A 17522-nucleotide genomic window follows, 5' to 3' on the forward strand; every position below is an offset into this window, starting at 1 on the left:
TCCATAACAAAAAATTAGTTTCATCTTTTCATGAACTTTATATATATGGAATCCTACAATCTGCACTTTTTGCCCAGCATGAATTCTGTGCGACTCATTTTTTCTTACTGCTGAATGAGCAATTCTTATTGTTCATTCTTTCTCATTGTTCTTTCTTCCTCCTGATGGTGAACATTTATTTGAGTTTTCAGTTTTTGGAGCTATCTTATAAATAGCATGTTTAAAATATATATATATATATTTCATATGTCTTTTGATGGACATATGCCTTTAAGAATACACTAGGAATAACTGCTGGGTCATAGGATGAGCACATCCTTAGCCTAGCGGAAGTGGCCAAATATTTTCCAAGAGGTTTTACCATCTTACATTTCTCTTGGCAATGAGACCCAACTGTGCCATGTCCTTAATTTCAGCCATTCTCGTGGGTGTGCAGCGGTAATGCACTGTTCTCTTTTTGTTCTTTGTAATTTTGCATATAGTTCTGAGAATTCTTGATGTAGCTTTCTCTTAGTTTTCTTTTCTGCCATAATTACTGGTCAGATTTTTATTAGTTAATCAGGAATCTTATCTCATTTTATGCCATTCTCCCCTTCGCAGTGTCCTCTTTTAATTGGATTCAGACCACAAAGCAAATAGTCTCTAAAATTTTCTATTTTTACAATACATTTATTTTCAAAGTAGGTATTTCTCGTGATCCTATAGTTTCAAAATTCATTACCCTTCCTGTAGCTCAATCATTTTTTCTTTCATCCTTATGAGACTGGTATTTATTCAGGAATGACTTGTAATCATATAGAACATCATCTGCTTCTGAATAGTTTCATTTCCTTTTTAGACATTCTTTTGAGAATGTCATTGTGTCCATATGAATGAGGACAGGCAGAGAGTGTGATAAGTTTAAGCAAGTGCTTGATTCCAGAGAGCTTCTGCAGCTTCATGTGGATCACAGTTATCACAATGGGCCAAAGCTCCCACCTGGTTCCCACCTTTGCAGAATGAGTCAAATACCATGTACCTAAGGATACATATCTAAAATTTTATTTCCAATTCTCCATTCTTTCATTCCAGCTTATGATAAGGGTCTCGGTTTTACTCTGCTGCCTGATCATATTGTTCCATGCTGCTGCTTCTCAATAACTTTCAGATTACTGCAGAAAAAAGTTCCAATAATGAAGTTCCTTTTCTTTCCATATGTCTTTTTTGATACATTCCTTCTTTTACTAGAAAAGGAGAAGTCCTTCCTATTCTTCTTGATTATGACAGCCAGCTTGGTAGGGAATACCAAAGCAAGTACTTGCATGTATATAAAAAGATAAAGACATCATACTCTGAAAGTCACTGATGAGTACGCTTAGTCTCCATTTCAATTTTTTAGGATGGTTATCTTAGGTAAAATTATTCTGTGACTCCCCTTGATGAATAACTTGGCTAACTGGTGCAGTAAAACTGCCTATTCCCTTTGGGTTCTTGTCACCCAGGCTTCAAGAGCCACCACCAAAAGCATTTTTTTCTCTTATTATCTTAGTATTTCCATTCATTCCCCTCAACACAGAATTTTTACTCCACCACCAACATACTATCAATTATCACCAATTAAAACCAGGAAACTACAGCCGCTAGGTGGCGTCCCTCTCTTCAGTGCAAGTGGCAGCTATGACTGGAGTTTTGGGTTGTTAAATAAACTCTACTTGCTAAGCCTGAAGAAGCCAGAAAAAGCAACAATGATTTTCTATAATGTAAACATCATTCTTTAGCACCCTCTTAGTACATACCTGTGTGTGTACTCTCTGGGTAGAATAAAAGATAATTCATTTTTAATATTCTTCTCCAAAGTGGCTGATGGTATATGATAATAAATCAGTTTGGAGATTTCTTCAACATTACAGTGAGGTTCCTTCACCATGATTATGTGGTATCCCACACCTAAGAAAATTGATTTAGAAGAACAAATAAAATAATTTATAATTCCCTCATTCTTTCAGGGTTTGGGTGAGCAAGAAGAAGGTAGAGCATGTCAAAAATCACTTTATTACAAGTCTAAAAAGCCTAATAAATAGTTCTTTTGTAATTTCATTAATTTTCTTAAAGACCAATAGAACAGAGATAGAATGAAATGCTGTTATCTGGCTTCTGGTCCTACTGACGCTGAAATCTGAGAGGACAGGATTCATATTCATTGAACATATATTTATTGGGTGTCTATTACATGTAAGGTAGTAAACAGATCAGCTAAACATCTCTTACTTCAGAGGTCTGAGAAATCTTTCCAGAGTACTCTGTACCTGCACTAGCCTTCCAGAAGCTAGGGGAGGCAGGTAGGGTAGTGGAGAATAATACCACAAGGCCACTCCAGAACTTTGTGGAAAACACTGTAGTGGCATTCTGATAGCTCAGGGTAGGGCAAAAAAGAAAAAAAAAAGCTGCAAAATACCTCTGGGGTACATAACTCCTTCACTGCAATGGTCCTTCAAAGGTTTGGGAGAGGGTAGTAGAATAGAGAGAAATCCTTTAAGGTAAAGAAAACAATGCAGAGATGAAGAGCAAAGAGGACCTGTCAGATTGAAAAAGCTGAAAACTAGACTGTAGCTTAAGGAGATCTCTATGATCTCATCCATGCACAGATCCCAACCTCTGCTAAGAGAATAATCCTGATCCCATTCCTAAAATGTTTGAAGACAATGAAGAACAGAATCTAAGTAAAGCTGTAACAGATCCCAAAATTGGCTCAAATACAGATAATGCTTATTCAGTCATCTACAATAAAGGCCTAAGACGCCAGAGAATACCCTTTTCTGAGAATAAATATCAACTTCTTTACCCTCTGTTGTAATTTTTTCACAATTTAAGTCATAAAGAATATAAAATACGCAAAGAAGCAAGAAAAATGATGGAAAACTCAATAGAAGCCAAATAGAGATATTTTCCAAACAAAAGAAAAAAATATAACTCCAGAATCTGACTTTATGAAATGGAGATTTGATTTACCTAATGTAGAATTCAAAATAACCATTATAAAGATGCTTACCAAAGTTAGGAGAATAATGCATGCTAAAATTAGAAATTCAAAAAGAAACAGAAAACTTAAGCAACATAAGGAAGTTATGAAGGTGAAGAATACAACAACAGATTTGAATAATTCACGAGAGGGGTTCGAAGGAGAATATATATAAAGCAGACAAAGACAAGTGACCTCTAAGTCAAGTCATTGGAAATTATTCACTCAGAGAAGCAGAAAGAAGAAAGAATGAAAAAGTAATTAAAGCCTAAGAGACTAACAGGATACCATCGAGTAGAGCAATATACACAGTATGGGAGTCTCATAAGGAAAAGAGAAAGAGCGCTAAGGAACCAGAAAGTTTATTCAAAGAAATAATGGCTAAAAACTTCCCTACCTAGGAAAGGAAAATGGATAGCCAGATTCAGGGAGCCCAAAAGATCTATACAGGAAGAACTCAAAGGAATCCACAGTGAAACATGCTGTAATCAAATAGTCACAGACAAAGAGAGGATTTTGAAAGCAACAAGAGAAAAAAAGCAAGTTGTCACATTCAAGGAAATAGCCATTAGACTATCAGTGGGTTCTTCAGCAGGAACCTTGAAGGATAGATGATATTTTCAAAGTGCTGAAAAAAAAAGAATTGCCAACCCAAAATACTATAACTGGCAAGACTGTTGTTCAAGAATGAAGAATAAAGACTTTGCTGAACAAACAAAAGCCAAGAGAGTTCATTATTACTAGGACCATCTTACAAGAAATGCTAACAGGATTTTCTTTTCTTCCAGCTGAAAAGACAGTATGCTAAGCAGTAATACAAAAGCATATGGAAGTACCAAACTCATGGGTAATGGTAAATATATAGACAAATCCAGAAAAATGTATTATTGTAATGGTGGTAGATAAATTACTTTAAATTCCACTATTAAAGTTAAAAGACAAAAAGTATTAAAAACAACTATAACTAAAATGTTATATTATTAGCAAAAATTAAAACTAAAAATAAATTGCACAATATACAATATAAAAAGATATAAATTGTCACATTGATAACTAAAGTGTGTGGGGGGAGGTAAAGAGAACAATTCTTATATGCGACGGGGGTTAAATTGTCATCAGTTTATAACCGACTGTTATATCTATAAGATATTTTATGTAAGCCCCATGGTAACCATGGAGAAAATACCTACAGAAGTTACACAAAAGGAAAAGAGAAACGAATAAAAGCATATCAATACTAAAAACTAACAAAAATGAAGTGAAGACAACAAGAGACGAATAGAGGGACGTAAGAACAACTAGACAAACAGAAAACAATGAACAGAACGGTAACCGTAAATCCTTCCCTATCAAAAATTACTTAAAAGTCAACAAATTAAACTCTCCGATCAAAATACATAAAGTGACTAAATGGATTAAAAGCAAGATCCAACTATATGCTGTCTACAAAAACTCACTTTAGATTTAAGGACATAAGTGGCCTGAAAACAAAATAATGGAATAAGGTATTTCCTAAAAATACAACCAAAAAGAGCAGGGGCAACTACATTTGATCAGACAATATAGACATTAAGTCAAAAAATAGTCACAAGATAAAAAGAAAACACCGATAATGATAAAAGGATCAATTCAAAAGAAAGATATGAGAATCATAAAATTTGAGTACCTAACAACAGAAGACTAAATGTACAAAGCAAACATTGACAGAACTGAAGGATTAAATAGCCAGAAATACATTAACGGTGAGTTCAAAACCCCACTTTTAATAATGGACAGATTAACTGACAGAAAACCAATAAAGAAACAGTGGACTCGAACCATACTATAAACTAAATGGACCTAATGGACATATATATATATATACATCATTCCAACAAACAGAGACAGAATATACATTTTTCTCAAGTACACATGAAACGTTCTCCAGGACTGATCATGTGTTATATCACAAAACCAGTTTTAACAAATTTAAGAAGACTGAAATCATACCGAGTATCTTTTCTAACCATAATGTAATGAAACTAGATACCAACAGCAGAATGAAAACAGGAAAATTCAAAATATGTGGAAATTAAACAATACATTTTGAACAACCAATGAGTTAAAGAAGATATCAAAAGAGAAATTAGAAAATTTCTTGAGCCAGGTTTAAATAAAAATACAACATACCAAAGTTGACGATGCAGCAAAAGTAGTGCTGAGAGGAAAATTTATAGCAATAAACACCTATATTAAAAAAAGAATGATCTCTAATATCAACCTAAGCTTATATTTCAAGGAACTAGGAAAAGAAGAACAAACTAATTCTAAAGTTATCAGAGGAAGGAAAAAATAAAGAATGCAGCAGAAGTAAATGAAATAAAGACTATTAAAACAATATAAAAAATTTATAAAACTAAGAGTTGGTTGTTTAAAAACAAACTTTTAGCTAGGCTAAGAAAAAGAAAGAAGACTCAACGATGTATCACTGAACTGTACATTTGAAACCTATATAATTTTATTAACCAATGTCGCCCTAATAAATTTAAAATGATAATAAAGAAAAATGATAGGAGACATTACAACTAATGTCATAGAAATAAAAAGGATCGCAAGAGATTACTATGAACAATTATAATGCCAACAAACTGGGTAACCTAGTAAAATGGGTAAATTCCTAGAAATACAATCTACCAAGATTGAATCATGAAGAAATAAAGTCTAGGCAGATCCGTCACTAGTAAGGAGAAAAAAATCAATAATCAAAAATCTCCCAGCACAGAAAATCCCAAGGACAAAGAACTTCACTGAGGAATTTTACTAAACATTTTAAAAGAGAATTAATGACAATTCTTCATAATTCAAAACAAACGAAGAGTACAGTATACTTCCATATATTTTTATGAGGCCAACATTACTCTGATACCACACCTACAAAAAGACAGTAAAAGAAAAGAAAACCATGGGCCAATCACTCTGACAGACGTAGATGTAAACATCTTTAACAAAATACTAGCAAACTGATTTCAACAACGTATTAAAAGAAAAATACTATGACCTAGTGGGATTTATTCCTGATATGAAAACATGGTTCAACATGTACAAATCAATAAAAGAAATATAAGACATTTATAGTGTAAAAGAAAGAAATCACATGATCATCTCAATAGATGCAGAAAACATTTGACAAAATTTAATGCCCTTTCAAAAAATCTGGTATAGAAGCAATGTACCTCAATATAATAAATACCATATAAGACAAACTCACATCTACAAAAATACTCAATGGTGAAAAACTAAAAGCTTTTCCTCTAAGATGAAGAATAAGACAAGTAACCACTCCCGCCATTTCTATTCAGCATAGTCCTGGAAGCCCTAGTCAGAATAATTAGGCAAGGAAATTTAAAAAAAGGTATCCAAATAAGAAAAGAAGAGGAAAATTATCTCTGCTTACAGATGTGATGTAATATGTAGGCAACCCTAAAGACGCCACAAAAAAACCTGTTAGAATAAAGAATTTCAGCTAGAGATGGAATGCAAAATCAATATACACAATACGTTGCATTTCCACACATTAAGAACATACTAACCACATTAAGAAAAGGAAATTAAAAAAATAATCCAACCTACAATAGCATTAAAAAGAATAAAATACTTTGGAGTAAATCAGCTAAGGAGGTGAAAGACTTGTACACTGAAAACTAAAAAGCATTGATAAAAGAAATTAATGAAGACACAAACAAATGGGGAAACATCCTGTGTTCACGAACCGAAACATCTGATGTTGTTAAAATGTCCAATGCAATCCCTATCAAATCCCACTGGCATTTATTATAGAAATAGAAAAGAATTCCTAAAATTAATTGGAAACATAAAAGACTCTGAATAACCAAAAACAATCTTGAGAAAGAACAAAGCTGGAAGTATCACAACCTAAATAAACACTTTCTGATTTCAAAATATATTATAAAGCAATAGTAATTAAAACAATATGGTACTGGCATAAAATCAGAAAAATAAACCAATGTATCACAATAGAGAGCCCAGAAATAGGTCAACATATATATGGTCAATTGATGTTTAACAAGCATGCCAAGAATACACAATAGAGAAAAAAATAGTTTCTTCAACAAATGGTGTTGAGAAAACTGGATTATCCATATGCTAAGGAATGAAGGTGGACCCACGCTTAACATCACACACAAAATTCAAATCAAACTGTGTTAAAGACTTAAGCATAAGACTTGACACTGTAAAATTCCTACAAGAAAACACTGTGGAAAAGCTTCATGACATTGGTCTTGGCAATAATTGTTTTGGATATGACGCCGCAAGCTCAGGCAACAAAAGCAAAAATAGAAAAGTGGTACTACATCAAACTTAAAAGAATTTCCACGGCAAAAGAAACATTCAACAAAATGAAAAGGCAACCTGTGGAATGGAATTTGCAAACACTGTATCAGATAATGAGTTAATTTCCAAAATATATATGGAACTCCAACGCAGTAGTAAACTCAATAACAAAAACCAAATAACCTGATTTAAAAATGTGTTACAGATTTGAAGAGACATTTCTCAAAGAAGGCAACCAAATGGTCAAGAAGTATATGAGAAGATGCTCAGTATCGCGAATTGTCAGGAAACTGCAAATCAACACCACAAAGAGGTTATCATCACACCTCTGTTAGGATAGCTATTAAAATAAAATAAAATAAAATAAAAGAGACAAGTACTGGGGAGGATGTGGGAAAACTGGAATTCTTATACACTAAGGGTGGAAATGCAAAATGGTGCAGCCACTATAAAAACGGTATGGAGGTTTCTCAAAAAAATTAAAATTAGAACTACAGTACTATCCAGCAAGTCCACTTCTGCATATTTATTTAAAGAAAACAAAACTACTAACTTGAAAAGACATAAATCCATTTTTATTTGGTTTTCGTGTATGGTATAAGATAGTGTTTGAATTTCATCCCTTTGCATGTGGTTGTCCAGTTTTCCAAACATCATTTATTGCATTGACTGTCTCTTACCCATTGTATATTTTTAAATCCTTTGTCATAAATTAATTGACCATATATGCGTGGGTTTATCTCTGGGCTATCTATTTTGTTCCATTGATCTATGTGTCTGTTTTATGCCAATAAAACCTTTTTGATACACAGGTTACCAGATTTTGCACGGAACCTACAAAAGTATTATGAGATCTATTATGAATAAAAAGTTTACAGGATACAAGATCAATATAAAAATCACTGTATGTCTATATACTAGAAAACACAATTATAAAGCGAATTCAAATAAATAATTTATATAAAATTAAAAGATGAAATAGTTTGGAACAAATCTAATGAAGACCTTTGTAGTAAACACAATAAAATACAGTCAAAAATGATTAAATGGACCCTAAACAAATCAAGAAATAATACTCTGTTCATATATTGGAAGACTCAATATTATTAAGATGACTATTCTTCTTAAAATGATATAAAGATTCATAGCAATCCCAATCGATATCCTCCAGGCTTTTTTTTTTTAATAGAATTTGACAAAATGACCCTAAAACTTATATGGAATTAAAAAGGGCCTAAAATAGCTGAACTAATTTTGAAAAAGAGAAAAGGCTGGTGGACATATCTCACCTATTTCCAAGACTTACTATAAAGACACAGTATTCACGACTGTGTTATTTGTAAAAAGACAGACCTGTATATCAGTGAAACAGGAAAGAAAATCCAAAAGTACACCTACATATAGACAGTCAACTGATTTTCCTTAAAGGTGCCAAAGCAATTCAACAGAGAAAGGACGGTATTTTCCACAAATGGAAAAAAATCAACACTTACCCAACACCATTCACAAAAAAGTCAACTCGAAAGAGATCATAAATCTTTAGAAGCTAAGACCATAAAAAATCCAGAAGAAAATATAAGAGACTATCTTTGCAACCTTTACATAGGCAAAAGTTTCCTGAAAAAATACTGACCAAAAAGGAAACTGATAAACTGGACTTTTCGAAATTGAAAATTTATGCTTATCAAAAGATACCATCAAAAATGAATAGGCAAGCAACACATTTGGGGACATATTCACAATACATACATCTGACAAAGGACTCACATCCAGAATATGTGAACTCCTACAATAAAAAACATAAGCTGCTGACTTTCATACTTCACAGAGTAATTTATGCAAAAAACCAATTTGTATATGAAAATGTACTAAATCTAATTATTCTTAAGGGAAATGAAAATTAAGACCATGAGAGAGATTGCTTCACACTCACTAGAACAGCTAAAATCCAAAGACAGCATCAAAATATTGGTGTAGATGTGAAGTGAGTTAAATTCTCAAGCACGCTGGCAGGTGTGGGATCACACAGCACTTTGGAGAATATTTTGGCAGAACATACACTTAATTCTTGACCAAGTAACTCCACTCCCAAGTATTTTTACCCAAGATAAATCTGTGTACAACAGAGATTCTTACAAGCAAGTTTATAGCATATTCGTCAATGGTATTTGAAAAGTGGAAATGACCTAAAACAGCCTAAAAGTCTGTGAAGAGTAGAAGGTATATACTATTGATAGATGTAGCAGCAATAGAGAGGAATCTTAAAAATATTGTGCTGAGGTAAAAGAAAAATAGAAACAAATAATTATTGTGCATAACTCATTTATAGGATAATCAAGAACAGGCAAACTTGTATGATATTCCCCAAAACTGCCTCTGACAAGGAGAATTGATGGAAAGAGATGAAAGAGAATTTTCTGGGTTCATGGAAATCCTCTGTAGCTTGTTCTGCTTGGAGTCAAGTGGGCATATACAACTGTGAAAACTCATCCGATTGAACGTGAGAGATCTACTCTTACTCCACATAGACTACAGTTAAATTAAAATTTTTTTCCTTGATAAGAGCATTTATTCTAGAGAGGGGCGATGGATAATAAACAAAAGGAATGAATAAATTATATTGTTATTAAGCTAGTGCTTAAGGGAGAAAATGGAAAGAAAGATGAAATGCTGGAGATGAGGTGCTGAAATATTGCTTAGGGCCAAAGAAAATTAATGCATGCGTGATTTTGAATAATGACCTAATGACCTAAAAGAGTTAAAGAAGCTATTAGAACATACTTGATATTTTCCATGTTTAGAAAAATTCTTCTACAGATTGGAATAAAATATTTTGCTCATACAAAAGCAATTTAATACTGGTTTAACAAAAGAGAAACAAGGAACGGAGATATTTGATTCCCTACATTTTTCCTAGAATCCATGAATTTATCTATTCATCATCCACCTGCTGTCTATCTGTCTGTCTGTCTGTCTGTCTATCTATCTATCTATCTATCTATCTATCTATCTATCTATCTAATCTATCTCGTTGAAGGCACAACAGCAGTTGGGCCAATTATAATTCAAGTAGATACCATATGAAAAAAATGAACATAAAATTTGGATAATGCAATCATTCTGAAGAACTAAAATATGACCATTCTTTCAAAGGACTCATAGTTAATCCCAATTAACAGAACAGAGAGAATAATTGAAGTTTGGGGTAGAGAACACAAAAAATAAAACAGTGAAAATTATGTTAGAATAATGTTAAGATATCAATATCCATGAAAATTGTTAGAATATTAAGACATCAGTATTGAAAGAATGATCAAATGGAAAGAGACCATATATATTTTTGAGGAAAAGTGAAGAGCCACAGCATCGCAGGGATCCATTCACCATGATGGCTATGCGGTCACCCAGAATGTCAGCCTCGTCCATGTGGTGGGTGGTCAGTAGGATGGTCCGATCCTGTTTGTACTGGTGAAGCACGTCCCAGGCGGCTCTCCTCGAGGCTGGGTCCATGCCAGACGTTGGCTCATCAAGTATCACCACCTAAGGACAAAAAGAACAATTCCGTGACCGCTGTTAAACATTATGTACCACTAGGGTCTCATCGGTCACAGGGCTTACTCTCGTTTTGCTTTTTTGGTCACTTGTCCAAATGAGCTAACATAAGAAGTTTAGACTAAGACTGAATTAGGAATGCCTGAATCATTGCAAGCTTGTGATCATTTTATATCAACAAGGTTGATCACGTGAATCCACCTGGGATTTCATTTGGGAGGTTCCTTTTTTGACTTCTGGATATTTATCAGCTCTCAGGTTTGTGTCAGCCGATTTTTTAACGATGGCTTCAGTGGGGATCAATTTTCAGCTTCTATCTTACGTGTACCTTGGAGCCCCCTAAAAGTGCTATAATGATGGAGAGTTTGCGCTTCATTCCTCCACTCAGTGACTCTGAAAACGCGTTTTTCTTTTCCAGCAGGTTAAAAGTAGACAGCATTCGGTCAATTTCCAGAAAACACATCTTTCGAGGGATTCCTTTCACCTGGAAAGAGGAGCCAGAGTTTACAGGGCGCTTCCAGGTTTATGCTCAGGAACATTTTCACCAGCATTTTTCTTGCATCGTCTTCCCCCCTTTGCCTCTGTTTATGTTTGAAGGAGAATTCATCACAAATTTTCGAACTTTCTGAGAATAACGATTTTGATGGTAGCTATTTTATCTTAAGTACATGGACAGAGTGGGGAAAAAAGAATATATCTTTGGCTTACCACACCATAGAAATAAAGGTGTTCTGATACTGTCAAGTAATTAAACAACAAGTCTTGCTGGGGGCACAAGCCCAAACTTTTCCTGATCTGGACCATCTGCTTTGAGATGTCATATCCATTAATATAGGCCTCTCCACTGGTAGCAGGATAGAGACCTACAGTCAAGCAGAAGATATAACGGAAACTTAGTTCTCGTGAAGGAACATGACCACAAACTTCGTCGGCGCCTCAACTTCAAAGCATACTTATAAATGAATCATTAGAATTAGCAACATCTTACCACCTCGCACCCATTAGAAGGGCTATTATCAAACGGGACCAGCAATAACAAGCGTTGGAGAGGAGGTGGAGAAAAAGGGCCCCCTCACACACTGCCACTGGGAATGTATACTGGGGCAGCTACTACGGAAAACAGTGTGGAGGTTCCTTGAAAAATTAAGAATGGAATTACCATATGACCCAGCCATCTCTCTTCCGGGTATCTACCTGAAAAATTTGAAAGCACTTATTTGTAAAGATACACACACACACATTCACTGCAGCATTACTTACAACAGTCAAGACATTGAACACACCAGGTGTCCTTCAACAGGTGACTGGATAAAGAAGATGTGGTACATTTATACAGTGGAATATTACTCAGCCATAAAAAAGATAAAATACTGCCATCTGCAACATGAATGGATCTTGAAAGTTCTTATGTGAAGGGAAATCAATTAGATGGAAAAGGACAAGAACCATATGATTTCACTCATGTGGGATATAAAACAAAAAGCAACAAACGAACAAATGATACAAACTCATAGATACAGACAACAGGATTGTGGTTACAAGGGAGTGGGGGGAGGATGAGGAGGGCAAAGGAAACCAAATGCAAGGTGACAGAAGGGGACTAGACTTTAGGTGGTGAGCACACGAGAGAGTATGAAGATGCTGTCTTATAAAGTCGTACCCTAAGGGTCTATTATATATAATATTATTAACCAGTGGAACCCCAATAAATTTAATGAAAAATAAAACTAATACTAAAGCTCTCATAAGCTTTTTAAAAATATGAAGATTTTGTGATATTAGAGGTACATTTTATTTTGCAAAGATCCAAACCTACAGAAACGTTGCAAAAACAATACAATAAATTGTCTTACACTCTTCAACTAAAAAAAGAATTAGCAATATCTCACGCAGAAGGACATTCTAGAAAATATCAATTGTTATCTTTGGAGTGATGATAATAGAAATAATTTATTTTGTATTTTTGGCTTCGTTAACTGTATGTTCTAATTTTCAATGAGTATAAATGAGTACAAATCACTCAGGTAATAAAAACACTTAGAGTTTGTTAACATAGAACATTCCAGCATTGCCATAGTCATTTGACAACATTTATGAATTACGTTATAAGCTGCGTTCTATACTAGATTGTGGTAGATGCTTTTAAAACTGAAAATCGAGATGATAAAACTGCTATCAATGAAAATTTTAAATTCTAGTTGGGGAAGGTAATATATAATAACCTAAAATAGTTTTAAAATATTTATATGACATTTATCCATAGCTGTGATAACTGGGGAAGTTCAGGAGGAAAATATCACTTTCCATCCCGTAACTCATTAATCCTACTTTTAAAATACGCTACGAAGAGAATAAATGTATTGAGAGATATCTAGAATAACATGAGTGACAGTGTGTCCCAAAGTACCCCTGTCGTCCTGAAGTCCCGTCCATTATCGTGTTTATTTAGATGCTTTCCTTTTGAACAATGTATTCTGCTCTCGGATGCATTGAAATGAGAGTGGCTGATCACTCCTTTTCACTTCTAGTTTCTGTCATGGGCCTTTCATTTCTGATTTCAGTACTTTGAATCATCTGTTTTTCTCACGGTCAGCTAAAGTTTTACCCATTTTATTGATCTTTTCAAAGAATCAATTTTGGTTTCGTTAATTTTTGGTTTCATTAATTCTATTATTTCCTTCCTTCTGATTGCTTCGGGATTAGTTTGCTAATCTTTTTGAAAGTCTTAAGTTGAAAGGTTAGATTCTTTAGTTGAGAACTTTCTTTTTTAAAAAATAGACATTTATAGCTATAAATTTCCCTGTAAGCACTGCTTCAGCTGCATCTCATATGTTTTGTATGTTATGTCTTTATTTGCATTCATGTCAAAGTATTTCCTAATTTTCTTTGTGATTTCTTCTTCTACCATTAGTATTTAGAAATACATTTAATTTCCATAAATTTGTGAATCCCCAAATTTCTTCCTGTTGCTAAATTATAATTTCACACCATTATAATTAGAAACTATGTTGTGTGATTTCAATTTTTTAAATTCATTGAGGCTTTTTTTATGGCCTGCTACACGATCTATTCTGGAGAATGTTCCATACGTGGTTGAGAAGAATATAAATTTTGCTGCTATTGCATGAGATGTTGTGTAGGTGTCTGTTAGGTATATTTTGTGTGTAGTATTGTTCAAGTCTTCTATTTACTTGTTGATATTTTGCCTAGTTGTTCTATCCTTTATTGAAAGTGGGGTATTGAAATCTCTAATTATTATTTTTTAATTTGTCTATTTCTCTCTTAAATTTTGTCAGTTTCTGCTTCACATATCTTGGCTGTGTTGGTAGGTACATATATTTATAACTGTTACAACTTCCTGATGAATTGGCCCTTCTGTAAAATATCCTTCCTTATTCCTAGTAACGCTTTGCATTTCAAAGTCTATTTTGTCTGATGTTTGTATAGCTATTCTAGCTTTCTTGTGGTTGCTTTTTGTATGACATTCTTTACTTTCACCCTATCTGTATTTTGCATCTAAAGTGTGTCTCCTGCAGACAGCATAGAGACGGATCTTATTTTTATACATCTGACAATCTGTCTTTTATATGGATTATTTAATCCATTAACAGTATATTATTGATACAGCTGGATATATGTCTACCATTTTACTTTTTCTTTTTACTATGTCTTATGTCTTATTTTGTTCCTCAATTCCTCCTTTATTTTTTTCATTAAATGGATATTTTCTAGTATAACATTTTAATTCCTTTTATGATTCTTTTCACTACATATTTTGAATTATTTTTCTTAATGGTTGCTCTGAGGCTTACCATATACAATTTACCTTAAGAGTTTCTACTTCAGATTTATATTGACTTAATTCCAGAGAACTATAGAATCATTACTCCTATGTAGCTTTATTCCTTCTTCTTTTTGTGATACTGCTGTTATCATATGACATCTATATATGTCACCATTACAAGAATACATTGTTATTACCATTTATAGAATTTTATGTCTATTAAAGAGGTTGAGAAAGAAAGGAGGGCATCTATATATTTATAGAGTTTGTTAAATTTACCTCTTATTTAGCAGTTTTGGTTCTCTTTATTTGTTCCTGTGGATTTGTGTTCTCATCAAGCACCATTTCCTGACTCTATTACAAGTTTGCTCCTGTCCACCTCCCTTGTGCTGTTATTGTCAAATAGGCTACTTTTCTCTACATTGCAAGCCTAAAATTACAGTTATATATTTTCATATAATTTAAGATTAGTTGAGAAGTAATATGCGTTCATTTTCTATACATAAATTAATATTACATAATTATCTTTATCGATACTCGTGTGTATGTGTGTGTGTGTGTGTGTGCGCGCGCGCACGTGCTCAAATTTCCATCTGGGCTTATTTGCTTTCAGGCCAAAGGACTTGCTTCAAGTCAACTAGCAATAAATTCACTCGGGTTCTGTATATCTGGGAATGTGTTGTTCAATGTTCACTTCTGAAAGACAGAGGTGAGACTCTTGGTTGACAGTTTTGCTTTCAGCACTTTTTATATATTGTCCCATTGGTCCCTGGCCTCCATTGTTTCAAATGAGAAGTCAGTCATTAGTCTTACTGGGGTGCCATTATATGTGACAAGTCATTTTTTCACTCTGCCTTCAATATTTTCTGTCTCTCAGAGTTTTAACTATGGTGTGGATCTCTCTAAATTTATTCTATTTGGAGCTTGTTGAGCTTCTTGGATATGTAGATTAATGTTTTCAGCAAATCTAGGAAGTTTCAACCTTATTTCTTAGAATATCCTTTTTTGCTTTGTTCTCTTCCTCCTGTCCTCACATTCCCATTACATGTATGCTGGTACACTCACAAAGTTTTCTCAAATTTCTCTGAGGCTTTGCTAATTTTTTAAACTCTATTTTCTTTCCATTATTCAGACCATATAACCTCAATCTTCAAGTTCACCAATTCTCCCTTCTGACAATTCACATCTACTGTTGATCCTCTTTAACAAAATTTTCACCTTGGTTATTGTACTTTTCAACTCCGGAATTCCTACCTGGTTTTTAAAAAATATTTTCTCTTTCTATTGATATTTCCTACTTATTGAGGTATTCTTTTCATACATTCTATTGTTTCTTTAATCGTGGTTTCCTTTAGTTCTTTGAACATGTTTATAATGGTTACTTGAACTTGAAAACCTGGCAACTGACACCTCTCACGAGAAGGTATTTCCAACTTAGAAAGTAGATTATTAAACGATTTTATGTGTCACTGAAATGACTAAACTGTTAACATCGAGGGGGATACACAACACTCTGGTAAGCTTTATCTACAGCATTTGTGTGAGGGCTCCCCCTGAACCCCCGAACAGAGCTAAACACATACCTGAGAGAATGGACAGTGTAGTGGATTTTCCTGCCCCATTATGTCCTAGAAGAACAGTGATTTGCCCCTCATATAAATTCAAGGACAAGTCTTTTAAAGCTATTTTGGTAGTGTTCTGCACTCGGAACTCCTGTGGGGAGAAAAACCCCCAAATGCTCATTTTATCTATCATTATCACTTTGGAAGAACAAGCACTCATATGAACTATCTATAGAAGAAATAATTCATCATTAACCTCACGAGGAAAATATCCAAAATGTAAGAAGGACAAAACTGTGAAAAGGAAAAAATATTTAAAGGCTTAACAGGAGTTTCAGAATTTCACAGTAAATCTATAAATATCCCCTGAGCAACCTCATCCATGCCTGCTTGTTTCAATTCCCATCTTGAAGCTGATAATGCCACAATCTTTTCAGTCATTGCCTTTGTGCTAATTTGGAGGACTTCCAATTAAAAACCTAGCTAGAACATCTAAGACATAGATGTTCTATAGGCATCTCAAGTTTCTTGTGTGTAGACTACCACTGCTTCTGCTTAAGATGCAAAACTCTAGAAAGAGCATCACTCCTACTCTAGCAAACAAGTACCTAAATAATCTATGAAATCGTAACTTTTCTCGAACCCATCAGAGAGGTGAGTTTTCAAGGCAACTAACAAGTTTAAAGTTGCAGAAAGATAAGATGCCTTCAAGAACACATGGTATATAAATATTTGCTTACCTGGGGCAGACATAGGCGCTATATAAACTAGTGAGAAAATTTCGGTTAACTTGTTAATGAAAATGAAATGAAAACAGCTTGAGAAACACAATATTTAAGTGGGAGAGTTGGTATTCAAGCGCATTTCATTTAGGCTTAAAGTATGTATTCCTTCCAATATACCCACTGATGGTGAACTGAGGCAAAACACCTTGTGTAACAAAAAAATATATACTATTTCTTTTTCCTCCAACTGACAGTGAGTATTTTCTCCCTAGGTGCTCTCATCCTATCCCCTTCCTAGATCTGAGAGCCAGGCTCATGTAACTGCTTCTTTGAAATCTCTACTTGATGGCTGTCTAAAGTGCCTATGGCCAAAATGGAGCTCTTACTTCCCCCAACTTTCACTTAACAAACTAACCAAATAAACGTCAAACTTTCCCCCAGTGTCTCCAATATCCATACATCGCTCTACTAATCACTCACTTGTTCAAGCCACAAATTAACAGCCACCTCGGTTTCCTCCTTCCTCCTCAATCACTCATCCAAGCTATGAGCAACGGTTTTTTTCAGTT

The 17522-nt window shown here is 34.0% G+C and overlaps 1 protein-coding gene across 1 annotated transcript in view; it reads right to left on the reverse strand.

Moving 5' to 3' along the window:
* LOC120584558 (ATP-binding cassette sub-family A member 3-like) overlaps positions 1 to 17522 on the reverse strand; it is a 102625-nt gene that overhangs the window by 38940 nt on the left and 46163 nt on the right. The window contains exons 15-19 of the mRNA XM_039840264.1: positions 16250 to 16379; positions 11591 to 11745; positions 11211 to 11366; positions 10660 to 10870; positions 1776 to 1926 (exon numbers count right to left, since the gene is read on the reverse strand). Of these exons, the coding sequence (XP_039696198.1) occupies positions 1776 to 1926; positions 10660 to 10870; positions 11211 to 11366; positions 11591 to 11745; positions 16250 to 16379 (803 nt within the window). The remainder of the gene's footprint in view (positions 1 to 1775; positions 1927 to 10659; positions 10871 to 11210; positions 11367 to 11590; positions 11746 to 16249; positions 16380 to 17522) is intronic.

This window comes from Pteropus medius, unplaced genomic scaffold (assembly GCF_902729225.1).
Source record: "Pteropus medius unplaced genomic scaffold, Ma_sr-lr_union100, whole genome shotgun sequence".
In the NCBI taxonomy this organism is placed as follows: Eukaryota; Metazoa; Chordata; class Mammalia; order Chiroptera; family Pteropodidae; genus Pteropus; species Pteropus medius.